Genomic DNA, 16,094 nt, shown 5'->3' with positions numbered 1-16,094 from the left:
TTGCTGGTTTCTGGGCTTCACTCTTAGATTGATATCTGTAGTGAACTTGTGGCATTTTACAGGAGGAAGAAGAAGGCAATCAAAAGCTGATCATTAAGGAGGCCTTTGCAGGCGATGATGTCATCAAGGATTTCTTGAAAGAGAAGCGCAGCTCAGAGCAAGCAGGGAAGCCCAAGAACATAGACCTGACCTTGCCAGGCTGGGGCGAGTGGGGTGGCACAGGATTGAAGCCCAGCACTAAGAAGAGGAAGAGGTAAGCGAGCAGTCCCTGAATATGAGAGAGGAAGGTTGCAGCAATTGAGCAAGTGTGGAGGCTGAAAGAGGTGTGTGGCAGTTTCTGCTTCTGCTTGTCCCTTGAGTAAAGCTGTAATAGAGGATTTGATGCTGGATTTTTTTTCAGATAAATACCTTTTTATTAAAACAACACAGAGGTCCGTAGATTCTGTTGTACATGTTCTAAGACCAGATAGATTTTAAGAAGAGGTGTGCGTGACTCTGGTCCCTAAAATACAACCTAACTAGGTAATTCTTATATTGATCCAAAAAGGGGTCTTGTAGCTGGTGACGAATCCAGTTATCTTGTGTCTCAGAAACTTACACCCAGCATTTTTCAGGTTTCTCATTAGAGCTACACCTGGCCCTCCGCGAAAAGACCACAAACTTCCTAATGTTATTATAAATGAGAAGCGAGACCTGTTGGCAGCAGCTCACCAGGTGAGTAATAATACAGGAAATGAAGGGATTGGTGCCTGCAGGAGCAGAGAAGGGGACTGGGGAGTGTGGTGAAAGAATTGCAAATATCAGGCTTTGGCCTCCCTGCCGCAAGAGCTATATCTTGGTATCAACAGTCAGGGCTAAGTAGAAACAGGTGTGCAACTGTTGGACATCAGTACTTTATTATTATTTGACTACTTGCCTCTCCCAGATAAGGTGTGAAGTGGGTTGTAATAGTAAAAAGTATTTCTATTTCATTCCAATCTAAAATAAGCTAAGAAAAAATCTATTTAAAAAGAGAAAAAAAAGCCTTTTTTCTTAAAAGCTCTATAACAAACTAACTGTTTAAGCTCAAGTGGAATATTATTTCACAAAGTACAGGTCTACATATCTAAATACGCTTCCCTCAGTTGTCTTTAATCTATGCCCCCCCTTGGTCTTGCTAATAACTGTATTTAGCTGAACGCAATTGTCTAGTTCGAGCATATGCCTTGAGATGTTCTTTCAAGTATACCAGACCATCCAATTTTAATACAGTAAAGACTAAACATAAAATTTTAAACATTGTTCTGTTGGATTAGGAGCCAATGCATTTCCTTCAGCAAAGGCAACACATGATCATATACACTTTTGCCCGTTAACAAATGAAGCAAGTGCTGTATCTGACATTTAGATAGGCCACAATATCGCACATTACTGTAACTTAATTTCGATGTGACAAAAACACAAATCAGTGTGGCCATATCCCTTTTGGGGTTTTTTTCTTTTATTTCTTTTTTTTGTTTGTTTGTTTGTTTGTTTGTTTTTTCCTAACAAGTGGCAGTACTGTTAGGTCAAGCTATCTAGGTCATTGTACTACTTCTGCCCAGTATTCGAAGTGATTTAAATGGCCCATAGAGGCTCTTGGCCGTTTTAGTTGCTTGCTCATAGCTAACTGCAAATATTCAGCGGCTCATAACCGGTTAGTGCTGCTGAATATTCACGGCTAGCGCCTGAATTGAAACTGGCTAACTTGTGGACGTTCCAGGGGCGGAGTTGGCACATAGGCAGTTAAGTGCCAATATTCAGGCCTTAGCCACAGAAGATAACCGCATAAATAGGATGCAGTCCTAGTATTCAGTTAAGGGCTGAATATTGCACTTAACCGCATAAGTTTTAGCAGCCAACATGTAATCAGAGCTACATTGCCGGTGCCTGGACATGGCCTGGCATTGAATATCCGGGAATACAGCTGGCAATGAACATAAAAACGCTGACCGCCGCCAGCTGAATATTGGGCTGGTTTGTATTTAAGTAATTCAGTCAGTAGTAGAAGACGGTTTCTCCAGCAGTGATAAATACACTCTTCCCCCGAACCTCATAGTCGCATGACTCTCTTGGAGGGGAGAATGTGTTAAGGAATAGGAAAGTTTCTGAGCTACTTCAGTCCCTGGGGGTTGGGGGAGCTCTAAGCAGTACATAATGTAGTTCCGGGCTTTTATCTCCTTTACTGCAGGTGAATGAACTCCCTTTCCCCTTCAACAACTGCAGGCAATTCCAGAGTAGCATCCGCGCACCCATTGGTGCCACATGGAACACACAGCGTGCCTTCCAGCGGTTGACCACACCGCATGTCATCACCAAACAGGGACATATCATAGCCGCCATGACAGATGAGGACGCATTCCAGAGCACACAAGCTGCCCAGCAAGCTAAGCCTGCCTATTCACTGAACCCACAGAAGCCACGTACCCGTCGCAAGTAAGCGCAGCAGCCAAAGAAGATGGCAACAGCAGCTCTCTAGGGCACCTGATAAACTAGAAATAGATCATATGTCTGGGTGTGGCAGCAACTGCAGTTTAAGCTGTCCATCACCCAGCCCTGCAGAGGTACCAGCATCCTGAGCAGTTTCTGTGTTTGTAGAGTTCTCTGCCTGCTCCCCTTTCAGATTGCAAGATGTTGGAGTAGGACTGAGCAACAGAGATGGAATAGGGTATTTTGTTTAACCCAGGAGTTCTCAACCCTGTCCTCGGAACACACCTAGCCAGGTGCTCTTCATGTTCAAGTGTACAGCTCTGCGTACGTCTAGTAGCGCTTTAGTAATAAGTAGTAGTAGTTTTCAGGATATCCACTTTAATATACACGAGATAAATTTGCATGTACTACCTTTATTATATGCAAATCTATCTCATGCATATTCATTGTGGGTATCCTGAAAACCTGACTGGCTGGGTGTGTCCTGAGGACTGGGTTGAGAACCTGTAGTTTAACCATACATCTGTCTGCACAGCAAATGTATAAATTTAAAAAAACTTATTTATAAAATTGTTTAAAATAAAGATATAAATAAAAAAAAAATAATAAAGATAGCAGGCAGTGTCAAGATGCTGATACAGAAGAGGATCTGGGCTGCATTCTGTTGATGAAAATTGGTTTTCTGCTTTGAAGGACTACAACAGGAGTGTTTACAAATAGTTGTGAGGGTTCTTTTTTTATCAAACGTGCCCTAAAAATCAACATTGAAAAACGTTTTTGCCAGTGTTTCAGAAAAAAGTCCCCAGAGGAAGGATGTCTGATTCGGCACTGTTGCAAAGCCTTCTATGTGATCTCATTAGTACTGTTTAAAAAAATATATGTATATATATATGGGTGTCTTTTAATCACAGTCTTCTAGCACTTGCAGCTACTGTTTTAACAGCTTGCTCCTTCCGACACCCACCCTCGTCTTTTTCCAGAGAAGGTGACGCGTGAAGAACAGGGGCTCTCCTGCAGAGTGAACTGTGAGCCTCAATGAAAAGCAAACATGTATTGCCAGATTCTTGTGACTGCAGTGTGTGGTCGTCTTGTTTTTCTTTTTGTGTGTGAGAGAAAAAGCAAGGGCCAGGTTTGGTGGCAATGCAGAGGACCTAGGCCCAATTCCCACAGTGGAAATTTTCTAGTAGCTTATAGACCAGGCACCTTTTAGAACTTGCTTCATTTTCCCCATTGCAGGTGCAATGGGAAGTGAACGCTGCTGACTGTAAGCTTGGATCCACCCCCCCCCCCCCCCTTTCCTTTCTTTTTTTTTAAATTAATTAATTTTAATTGTTTTTATTTTGAGAACTATCATTGAGGGCTAGATGCACAACAGTTACCGTGCCAGTAATTTCGATCTTGACTTTTTCTAGGCAGTTTAGTGAGCATGGTATTTGGCGAGAAATAAACAAAGGGGTTCTGGGTGCTTTTTAATGTTCACAGTAGCAGCCAACAAGAACTGTATGCAAATGTATTACAATAAGCTGATTTGTATTCGAATGCACATTCTGAAAGATGCACAGCCATTTCCAAGTGATGCACAGAAAGGAGCGCCTACCCTTAACTAGAGAAATTTTATGGGAGGTGAGGAGCTGCTGTAGCTTGCCAGTGGAGCAGTCTGCTGTTGTGTTTGTACGTATGCGTTGAAGTTATCTTGGAAGAAAAAAAACAAGGCCGTAACGATGTGGAGGCATGTCTTGCACCTGTGTGGCTTTCATACATGGCTTTTACACACAGCCTTTATACACACACACATATAAAACCAATAAAGCCCTCGGGGCATGAAAGTTGCCATGGAACACTGTGGAGGCACGTCCAAAGTGCACGTGGTTCTGGGTTTGCACATAGCATCGGCACTTTATGATTTACCGTTACATGCATTCGCTAGGCACTTTCCTTACCGGGCTGCTTGTTGAAATTGTGTGCAGCTCATTTGCATGCGATTTCCTTCCAGCATCACTAGCTATTGAGAAATTGGTAATTTTTTTTACCGGGGATCAAACAGCACATGGTTTTGTGCAGGGGCTTTTTTGCATCGGCACCCGAGTCTTAGGTTCTCCAGCAGGGGCTGCTACTGTGGATAAACTCTCAGCTTTTATCTAACCCCATTGGTGCATGTGTACAGATTTTGGGGTACACTGCAATCAGGGGCCTTTGGCTAAGTTCTTGTTACTGTAGTGAGTGGGGTCATGAATGAGGTTCTAAAATAAGGGGAAAAGTACACCTGTAGTTGCAATTTAAGGCTTATGAGGCCGTGACCCTGTGGAAGCTAGTTCTAGTTAAACAGGAGAAAATAAAAAAAGTCTCGTCATTGGGAATAGTAGCTGAACTCTGTCCATGCCTCCTATTACAGGACTGCTTTTTAGCTCTACTATCTGGTTATACAGTTGTCCCTGTGGCTTCCTTTCCTGTTAATACGGTCTTCACTTACAGTCTGGCTGTTCCCTGGAATCATTTGTCCCAGTAACATTCACATCATTACACAGCTGTGTCTGTGATTACACCTCCCCGTACTATTTTTTTTTTCTTTTATAGAACTGCCCTCTGTTATAAAGCCAAAATGGGTTGCTGTTCTATCAGCTGCTGAATACTTTTTCTGGGAAAAATGTACAAAAGAATTAGAGGTTGACCCTATTCTTTCTGACCCACTGCAGCCTTTGCTCTGTAAGGTGGAGCTAACTCGGAGAAAAAAGGACAGGAAAAAGAGACTGTTTTCCTGCAAAGCCAAACCAGCTGTCCCCTTGCCAGGAAAATTTTACTTTAAAAGTGTAGGTCTTTATTGGCTTCCACTAGCAGTAATCCCTTCAAAGCGTCAATTAATATTATGACCCATCTCTCTAAGGGGCCAATGCAATAAAGTGTACTAAGGCATTATGCAGGGTTAGTGCAGCTGTAACGCACAATTTTGAGGGTGCATGATGCCAAAAGTGTTTTGTGCACAAGGTAACCCTAAGCAAAGCCTTGGATTAGACAGCAGCACATTGCCTGTTTAAAGTGGTAACAAGGGTAATTCACTCAGGGGCGTAGCCACGGGCGGGCCTGGATGGGCCCAGGCCCAGCCACTTTCCCTCCAGGCCTGCCTGCCCAACATCCTTCGCTGCTGTCACTGCCTTTTCTCCCGCAGCTCTGGGTACGGCCATCCAGGAGGCAGCGTTCAGCATTGCCTACCTGCTCTGAAATAATTCTTCTCCCCAGGCGCCACTGCATCGGTCCCTGCATTCTCTTTTTTGCCAGAGCTGGTGTTAGAATATGGCTGGGGCCCAAGGCAGATATTTAGGAGGGGACCCCAAAGCTTACTAACAGGCTGCACCTTCTTCAGCTTCCAGCTGGCCTGGGGTTCTCTCTGGCTAGGGGGCCAAACGCAGTTGCCCTAGTTGTACCTTCCCTAACACTGTCTCTTGCATGTGCTATCAAATTTTGCACAGTATAGGAGAAAATGCATCTCTTTGTATTTCTCTGTGCTGTGCTAAATGCAAGGTCTGGCCTCTTGGGATTTTGATTTAATTTGTTTATCGTTTGTGGTCACTTATTCTGTACTTGGCATTTGTGTTCTGTGTGTGTGACCAAAGTATTCTGTTAGCATCAATTTTCTGTGTAGTATTCTATAGTACTTTGGCTTGTTCAGTTTTCTTCATAGATGTATTGATATTTTAGGGCGGGCCCCACTGTATTATTTAGGGCACATTTGGGGGAAGCATATGTGTGTTGGCGGACCATGGCTCAGTGGAGGATGAAGAGTGCACCCTCTTATATTTCCCCTAGCTCTCAATGTGGCCTGCAGCCACTGAGGCCAGCACTGCTACTCCCATTGAAGTTATTGGGAGTGGGGTAGGTGTGTGGTAGGAGTAGGGGGTGTGGGCAGGGCATATCAGGTGGCAGGTGTTTCTCTAGTTCCCATCCATACAACCTGTTGGCCCACCCAAAAATTGCCTTCTGGCTACACCACTGAATTCATTATTCCTTAAGTGTCAGTCACAAGTGGGCTGTGTCCCTTTCCTACCAGCAGGTGGAGGTAGAGAGCTGAGAGTTCCTGTGACATCCCTGGATATTGGCTGGTGCTGTGCTAGAACCAGTGTTGCCAGGTGGGCGGTTTTACCGCCCAATTGGGCGGTTTTCCGCGACCCGCCGCGGGAAATTTTTGCCCGCGGCGGGTTGCGGTTTTTTGGGCGGTTTTTAGGGCTTCCGGGCGGCTTTTTGGGCGGCTTTTTGATTTTTTTCGGCCGCGGGGGCGGGGTTAGTGACGTTTTTGGGCGGGGTTAGTGACGTTTTGGGCGGGGCCGATGACGTGGGAGGCGGGGCCGATGACGTGGGAGGCGGGGCCGATGATGGGGAGGCGGGGCTGATGACGGGGAGGCGGGCCCGATGACGTCGGAGGCGGGGCCGGTGACGGCGGGGGCGGGGCCGGTGACGCGGGGGTGGGGGTGTCAGGGGCGGGGTTTGTGTTTGGGCGGGTTTTGGGCTGGTTTCTGGCCTGGATTGGGCTGGAAAAAAAATTTCTACCTGGCAACCCTGGCTAGAACTTTACAGTATTTCTTTACCGCTAGCAGATAGTACGGTTGTTTAAGTTGGTGCTGGTCCTAGGCCTAGCTTCCTGGTGCACAGGCTTTCTGGCCTAGGGCTGTAGTCAAACCCTAACGGGCTTGCTCCTGCTTCTAGTCCATCAGCCAAGGCCAGTCGAGTGTGGAGGTATGGTTCTGTAGCCCCCATTCAGCACTTAAGCATGACCAGGCACCATCTCTATGGGGCCCTTGCCTGCAGGAGGTATGGGTTCCCACATTCTCCCTACAGCTCTTCCTCCCTCCCCGGGGATGTCCTGCAGCTTGCTTTATTTCCCTCCTGTTCACAGAAATAGATTTAAAAAAAAAAAAGCAAGTTTAAGTCTTAAAAAAAAAATAACGAAAGCAGTACTAAACCACTTCGAGAACCAAGGGGGACTGCAGTGATCTGAGGAGTGCAGGGCCGTGGCTAGGCAGGCAGGGGGGTGTACCAGCCCAAGCAGTCCAACCCCACGTGGTCAAGCATGCCAGCAGGCAGACACTGCTCTGCCTGCAGAAATCAGCAGCTTACCACAGCTGATGGTTCTTTTTGCCCAGCTCACAATGGCCTATATTCTTTGTTAGAAATGGCACCGGAGGACATGGAGGAGTTGAATTTAAAGACTGCCAATCCTAATGTGACCAGCCCTTGAGTCCTGCAGTCCTGAGGAGTTTTGTGAGAATGGCAACCAGTTTGTCCTCAGCTCATCTTTCTTTACCTGTTTTGTTGCAGGAGAAGGTACAGCAGTTCAGGGGGGAGGGGGGGGTTGGACTTTGTGGAGGGCTACTTCCAAATCAACCCATATTTGGGTCAGTGGGTGGGCTCTGCTTCTGGAATGGCTTTGAAGTGTGATTCTCATGAAGAAGGTCCTCGTGCTCAATGCCACTGCTCCTGGGTCATTGGGAGGTGGTCCTGGGCCCTCCCTTGGACACAACAAGGATAAAAAGCCCTCAAAGGTTGCACCCGCTCAAGCAAAATGGCTCAGAGTAACTAGGCCAGACAGAGCCCATGGTGAGCATCAGATGGCCTAGATGCTTTTTCTGTTCTAGAGGATTCAGTGTCAAATGTGGATTCAGACTCAAAATCTCAAGTGGAGGAGGAAGCACACACCCCAGTGATTCAACTCTTTAGGAAGGAAGGGCTGTCCAGGCTGATAAATGCCATTGGGGAGGCACTGTGTGTACGCCAGATTATGGTGGCCTGCTTCTGAAGAGCCTGCAGGACCTCTTCCCCCCCCCACCTTTTCCTTCCAGAACACTGTCATGCATCATGCTGGTGGAGTGGCAGTCCCCCCAGAGGAGATCTTTAAGGGGGTGAAGACCCTCAAGGAGGCTATACTACCTATTGGTGAAGGGAGACACATATTGCTGGGTCTCCAAGGGCCTTTGTCTCACAGCTGACCATGTCAAAGTAGGGTGGTCTCTCAAAGAGGCACCCAAGAGGAAAGTTGAGCACCTTCTCAAGCAGACCTCTTTGACAACAATCGGGGTTTCATCTGTGGCAGCTATGTGTCCCAAGCCATGCTGTGTTGCTGCAGCAGCTTTGTAGCTCCCTGATTCCTTTTTTTTTTTTTTGCTACATTTGTACCCCGCGCTTTCCCACTCATGGCAGGCTCAATGCGGCTTACATGGGGCAATGGAGGGTTAAGTGACTTGCCCAGAGTCATAAGGATCTGCCTGTGCCGGAAGTGGGAATTGAACTCAGTTCCCCAGGACCAAAGTCCACCACCCTAACCACTAGGCCACTCCAGGCTGATAGATGCCATTGGGGAGGCACTGTGTGTACGCCAGATTTGAAGTGGTTTGTTTGGAGTCCGAGGCTGCCTTCCTGGCAGATGTCATCTATGACCTAGTTAGTATTTCTTTGCATTCAGTAGCCATGGTAGTTATAGTGAGAAAATGGCTGTGGCTCCACCACTGGTCGGCAGATGCTTCTAAAGAACATCTGAGCTTGCTGCATTTTGGGGGACACTTGCTGTTTGAGGAACATCTGTAGAAATTAGGGATTTGGGAAAGGCTCAGTCACTGCATCTCCCAGAAGTACATCAAAAGGGCCCTGGCCAGTTAGGCCTCAGCAAGGTTTCACTTCCAAGGTGATTCAACTCTTGGAGAGCTGGGGATGGGTGGTGAATTGAACTAAGACTCATTTGGTTTCCTCTCATCTGGGAGTTTTGTTTCACACTACCTGCGAGACTGTGTTTCCATCAGTCACAGCTGAGCCATCTGTTTGCTTTGCAGGCCCTGAGGGACTAGCTTCAGTATCTCAACTCCATGGTGGTAATTCTGGAAGTGGTTACAGGCATGTATGCAAATGAGACCCCTACAGGGGCCCCTGTTGTCACACTGATTCCCCAGGTTTCAGGATTTCAAGATGGTCCTAAAAAAAAAACAGATGTGCAAGCGGTCCGCTAGTCCCAGTAAAAATGGAAGATGAACTTACAAGTCTTTATTGTAGAGAGCCGGTAAAAGGATGGCTGACACGGCCATGTTTTACCCAGTAGGGCTGTTTCAAGGGTGATATAATATTAATAAACAAAGTTAAACCAAATTGCAAACCAAACATATCAATAATTATAATCAAATAATTAAAACTATATTAACATGAAATCAAAAGAAATTTAATAAGTAAACTGGTCAATAAATACATACTAATATAAATACATTTAAAAGTAGTCTGGAAACAGTTATGATCATACATAAATGTACATCAGTAATTATGTAAATGAAAGACAGACTAAGTACATCATAAAAACACATAAAAAAACCTTGTATATACTTAGTAACATGCATATAAAAATATAGTACAAAGAAAGTGTATAAGGGGGCCTGTTATGGTGTTCTTGATGCCCTTGAGGAGTTACCCTCTCACTTTCCCCAAGGTGTTCAGATGGACTCATTGAATACTGAAAGATCCAATTCTTGATTAAGACCTTTGTAGCTTATTGTATGAAACTTAGAAAATTAACTTCTGTTGTAATGTTTAATAACAAGGAGTCCAGGTCACCACTTCTCCAACTGAGTTCTGGTTTTGCCAGTACTAAAAATCTGAAGTCGTCAAAATGGTGTCCCTTTTCTATAGAATATGAGACTAGGGGTTTGCCAGTGATTCTTCTATTAATGACACTTTTATGTTCAGCCAATCTCTTATTAGAAAAATCAAAACATAATTTAATATTATATTACAGGGACAGATGCCTGCATACACTACATCTTTACTCTTGCATCCATTTTGAATTGTAGCTTTTAATGGTGTTTTTTTTTTAGTTTCATTTTTGTTTTTAACTGATATGTGCTAGACAAGAGAAGATGTCCCTCTCAGAATATGAGGCTTTTACAATTTTTGAACACTTTTAATGGCTTTTATTCACTTTGTAAGGTGCCATTTTGTATGAGCACATACAGTGCTCATAAAGTTTTATGTCATGTGCCCCAGTCAAGGTTTAAAGCCAGCTCTTCCAAGCCAAGCATAGCACATGCTTGTGAATGAGCAGAGACTTTAAGTTTGTTTGATGCTCTGGTAAATTCTGTTGTCTAGTTCTCTTTAATTTTTTATTTTATGACCATGGATGCTAACCTCAGGGCCTGGGGGCTCACTGTGGTATATGGGTGGCATAAGGGCTCTGGTCCTCCCAGGAGTTGACTTGGTCAGTCAGGCACCTCGAGACAAGGGTTTTCAGGCTCATACTCCTGGAATACCTGCCCATTCTGTAGGGCTGGGTGGTGCAAGTCCTGGGCAACACTACAGCAGTGGCATATGTCAACAACTACAGGAGTACTAGGAGCTAGGTGGTCAGCCTGAAGGCAGCAGCTCTATGGCTCTGGGCAGAGAAGCATTTTTTGGTGCTTTCAGCGGTTCACATTGTGGGCAAGGACAGTATTCAAACAGATTTTCTCAGCCAATCCACCCTAGATCTGGGGCACTAGGAGCTGAGCCTGAAAGTCTTTCACCTCATAGTGGACAAGTGCGGCAGGCCAATGTTCAACCTGATAACCTTGAGCCACAATGCCAGGGTGGCTTGGTTCTTCAGTCGCAGAACAGAGGCCGTAAGCATTGATGCTTTGGTTCTTGATTGGCCCTGGTTGGAGCAGCTCTGTGTTTGCCTTGACCCCTAATTGGGGAGGGTGCCTGTGCAGAGTGTTACAGCATCCCTTTCTGGTCCTTATGGTCACCCCATAATAGCCTCAGAGATCCTGCCAGTGAGTCCCCTGGCCCTCCACAGGGGGCAGTCTATCATGGTCCCTTCTGACATATGGTTTGGCCTTTGAGTGACAGCACCGTTTAAGGCGAGGGCTTTCAGCCTTGGTCATTTCCACCATCCTGAGGGCCCATAAGTCATTCACCTTGTTGGCTTATGTTTGGGTCTGTAGAGATTTTGAACCCTGGTGTGCTGTGTGTTCCCTGTCACCCTGGAGAGTGCAGATCCCTGCACTTGCTTGTTTCAGAGGGAAGCTTTTCCTTGGCTGCGAATCCAGATGTTGCATGGTTTATGAAAAGGTTGTCACAGCTGCAACCCCCATCTATCTGTTGTTACCCTTGTGGGATTTTACCTTCATGCTGAATATGCTGGTGTGCCCGCTCTTTCAGTCATTACAGGTGGCCTTCTTGAAAGATCTTACACTGAAACCCAGCATGCAGGGTCTCAGATTAAAGGTTCTATCTTGTAGGCACTCGTTCCTGTCTTCCTTAGATGAGGCTGCATCTCTCTATGCCATCCCTGGTCTTTTTGCCAAAGGTGACTTCTTCATGCTGTATTAACTAGGACATTTATATTCCTGTGTATGGGGAACTGACATGCACAGCTCATTAAGCTCCACAAGCTGGTTGGGCAGCAAGCATTGCCTCACTAATTCCAGAAGACTTAACAAATTTTATCTCATATCAGTTGTACTGGCTTCACAAGGGTCAAGCAGCTTCCAAGGCTACTATAGCATGTTGAATCAAAGCAGCTACTGATGGGCTGTAAATTTGTCAGAATAAACCTGTTCAGAGAGGCCTAAGGGCCCGCTATACCCATACACAGGCAATATTATATGTGAAGAGCCCCGCACCATTTCTCCCAAAGACAGTTGCAAAATTGTGACTTGTCTTTTCATTTTTTTGTTGAAGCATTACAGACTTGATGATTTACACAGAGGCCATTGGGTCTTTGGCAGGATGGATATTCAGGGCCCCTTGTCTTCCTCCTCCCATTGTGATTGTGCTTAGGTACATCCCACTTGAACAGACTGATGTGGCTGAGATGCTATGAAAGGTAATACCTGTACCTTTCTTTTTCTTTACTCCAGCTACATCAATCTGTATTCTTGCTTTAGAAGACTGAGACCTATCTCAGAACAGCAAGTAGGATTCATGGCAGGGTGCACAGGAACATATAATATGCGTAAACTTTTCATTTCTATGGTGCACGTGGAAAGGACAACTGCTCCGTCCTTGTTGGTTAGCTTTGACGCAGAGAAGGCACTTGATCAGGTTTACTGGGCATTTCTCTTTACAGTTCTGCAAAGGTATTGGTTTTCAGGCTTCTTTTTGGAGGTACTTCAAGTGCTTTATAGATCCCCCCCCCCCCTCCGTGCAAGGATCCAGGTAAATGGTGCTCTATCTTCGGAGTTCGAGATACATCGAGGCACTAGGCAGGGCTGCCCTTTGTCACCCATGCTTTTTGTATTATCTATGGATCTCTTGATCAGGGATATTATGGGGAACCCTAACATTAAGGGAGTAAGAATAGGTCCACATGATTTCAAGATTTCAGCGTTTGCGGATGACTTGCTGCATGTTGTGGAGCCTCAGACGTCACTAGAGAATTTAATGGAGTGTTTTGTAGAATACGGGGACTTTTCGGGGTTTAGTTTGAATTTAGATAAATCGATAGCGATGCCTACTATGTCATTAGTTCGAGAGAATTGGGTGGGCTCCTTTTCGTTGCAATGGGAAGCTACTTCGTTTCGGTATCTAGGTATTCAGTTGCTTCGCAGAACGGGGATGCTCTATAAGGCAAATGTAACAGTTTTGATGGATTACTGTAAGACTGTTCTATCTAAATGGCAACACTTTCCTCTTTCGATTCATGGTAGAATCCAATTATTTGTTATGGTATTATTCCCGAAATGGTTGTATATCCTCCAAGTATTATCAATCACGTTATTAAAACGTGATCTTAAGGCCTTACAGAGGATGCTATCTCATTTTTGCTGGGGGGAGGGGGGGCGGAAACTGAGGATGCCCTTCAAACAGTTAATTGGTTCTTGGAGACATAGAGGTCTGGGTCTCCCCAACTTAGCATTGTATAATTATGCATGCTTACTTCGTCATTTGGGGGATTGGGTTTTGGAAGAACAAGGTTACACTCCACGAGAGTATGAGGAGGCATTTTACTCTCCCTGGCATGTTAACTCTCTCCTGCATTACCTCTTGAGATCCCTCCCGCCATTGCTGAGGCACAGTTTGTTAACTCTGATCGTTGTGTCAGACTTGGCGGTTCCTGATTTTTGCGGCTGGGGGGGTCGGCCTGACATTTCGGACCAGTTTCTGATTGGAGGCAATATGCAGTTTTCTCCTGGGAGAGAGAACGCTAGCTTTACTCGGTGGGTGACCAAGGGATTTTTTTTCTGTTGCAACACGTTCTAGACTCTGAGGGTAGCTTGTTCTCCTGGGAGGTCCTATTAGCAAAGGGGGTTACAGAGATGTGGGATTTGATGGCTTATCTTCAATTACATCACTATGTACTTTCTTTAGATCAAGTGACCCTTGTTCCATCCTTGGGTGCAAGTTTGCAGGCATTTTTGATAAATTTCGGGATGGGGGTCTATCAGTTTCTGGGTTGCATAAAGCATTACAATTGAGCTCCCAAACTCGGGCGTATGATGACCTTACTGCTAGGTGGAGTCGGGATTTGGGGAGGTCTGGTATTGCCATAGAGCCTCTAAAGCTTATCAAGCGGATCCCTGAGATCTCGGTGAGCATTGAGTTGAGAGAGTGTCAGTTTCATACTCTACATAGGGCATATTTTACCCAAGAACCAATGTTTAAGATAGGGGCAGTAGAATCCCCGATCTGCCAGAAATGTCAGCAAGGGCTTAACTCATTTTTCCATGCCTTTTGGGAATGCCGGAGGGTGAAGGTCTTTTGGAGAGCTGTTTTAAATTACTTGGGGAGGCAATTGGGCTGCGACTTACCGTTTTCTCCTACAGCTGTATTATTGGATAATTATGAAATCTTTCGCATCCGCAATCGGTCACAAATACTGTTTCTTCGGAAAGCTGGGATTCTGGGCAAGAAAGTGATCCTCGGGGTTTGGGTTGGGGAGGAAGCCCCATCGTTTTGGACATGGAGAAATCATGTGCATGCCTTGATGCTTCTAGAGCGACAATATGCTAGGCAAACCCCTAAAAGATTAAAACATTTTCATGCAGTATGGGATGTATATATTGAGTCCCTTCCGCATAGGGCCAGGAGTCTGCTCTTAAATTTTATCTAGTTTGATGGCTGACTTGGTGAGGATCGAGATACCCCGTTACGACATCAGGAACGTTAGTGCCTGCTGGGTGAGGAGGCCTTAAGTCGCACATATATCGTCCTGGTTGGAACCCCTCCCCCCTTTTTTTTCTGGAGGGTTGAAGGGGGTTTGGGGGGCTGGGATTGTGCATCCGGGCCTGAGGCTTGAAGCCTCCATGGGCTCTGCTTTCTCTTCTATTATCGCAACGTGTATAGGATTTGGTTTTAATAAATTACTTAATTTTATGATGTGCAGTGGTGGATGGGGTGTTGGGGTATCTCACAGGGCCTGATGCTGCTTTGGCAGTGGCATACTGAAAAGTTTCCAGCAGTGCACCGCACCAGTCTGTATCTCATGATGTCACTAGAAATCTCAGCTCTCTATCTCCATCTGCTGGTAGGAAAGGGCCACAACCAAGTTGTCAGATTGTTGTGTCTGGACTACAGAAAAGGTCCCAGGAAACAGGTTAACAAATAATTTGCTAGTTCCAAAAGGGTTGAGTTCGTAGAAGCAGACATGGATGATAAAAGAAGCTTTATTGTAAAACCAAAATAAAACTGCCCAATATGGCTGTTTTGCCCAGAAGGGGCTGCTTCAGGGGCATATGCTTACCTTGCAGTGTAAGTCATTTACTTCTCAAAAGGCATTATAGGACCTCCAGCCACCCTCTATGAAGATGTGCACATAAATTCCAATTAGTGCCAGTTAGCCCCAATAATTGATAGTGCCCAATTATTGGTGCTAATTGACTTGTTAAGCAATTAAATTGCATGCACAATTTTGAGTGCTATATATAGATTTAGATGGTATGTGTCTGTAAAGTGCTACATACACCTTTTTATTTATTTATTTATTGCATTTGTATCCCACATTTTCCCACCTCTTTGCAGGCTCAATGTGGCTTACAATACATCATGAATAGTGGAAGTATCATAGAAAATGAACATTTAGTGTTACAGAAGGATCATGGGCTACATGATAATGATCAAGAATGATAGTAATATAACAAGCAAATGATATAAGACATTTCTGAATTTATGTGGAAGAGTTATGTATATTCACATTGGTTGATCTTTGTGGTATGTCTTGTTAAAGAGATGGGTCTTCAGTAGTTTACGGAAGTTCGTTAGTTCGTAAATCGTTTTTAGGTTGTGCGGCAATGCGTTCCATAGCTGTGTGCTCAAGTAGGTAAAGTTTGACGCGTGCATTAGTTTGTATTTTAGACCTTTGCAGTTAGGGAAGTGTAGGTTAAGGAATGTGCGGGATGATCTTTTGGTATTCCTAGGAGGTAAGTCTATCAGGTCTGACATGTAGGCTGGTGCATCTCCGTGAATGATTTTGTGAATTAAGGTGCAAATTTTGAACGTGATGCGTTCTTTGAGTGGGAGCCAGTGTAGTTTTTCTCTTAGGGGTTTAGCACTTTCATATTTTGTTTTACCGAATATGAGTCTAGCTGCAGTGTTCTGGGCTGTCTGAAGTTTATAAACCCACTTTATTAGCATAGCCTGGGGAAATAGGTAAGCAAGTAGTCAGTACACAGCACCTTATGTACATAGTACAATTCCTTCTCTATCCA

The 16,094-nt window shown here is 45.0% G+C and overlaps 1 protein-coding gene across 2 annotated transcripts in view; it reads left to right on the top strand.

Moving 5' to 3' along the window:
* Positions 1–16,094, top strand: part of UTP14A (UTP14A small subunit processome component) — a 54,624-nt gene that overhangs the window by 38,011 nt on the left and 519 nt on the right. For both annotated transcript variants that reach the window (XM_030209501.1, XM_030209502.1), the window contains exons 13-15: positions 63–253; positions 615–714; positions 2,210–2,454. In XM_030209501.1, coding sequence (XP_030065361.1) covers positions 63–253; positions 615–714; positions 2,210–2,454 — 536 coding nt within the window. The remainder of the gene's footprint in view (positions 1–62; positions 254–614; positions 715–2,209; positions 2,455–16,094) is intronic.

This window comes from Microcaecilia unicolor, chromosome 7 (assembly GCF_901765095.1).
Source record: "Microcaecilia unicolor chromosome 7, aMicUni1.1, whole genome shotgun sequence".
Taxonomy (NCBI): Eukaryota; Metazoa; Chordata; class Amphibia; order Gymnophiona; family Siphonopidae; genus Microcaecilia; species Microcaecilia unicolor.
This window is presented reverse-complemented; position numbering and strand designations above follow the sequence as displayed.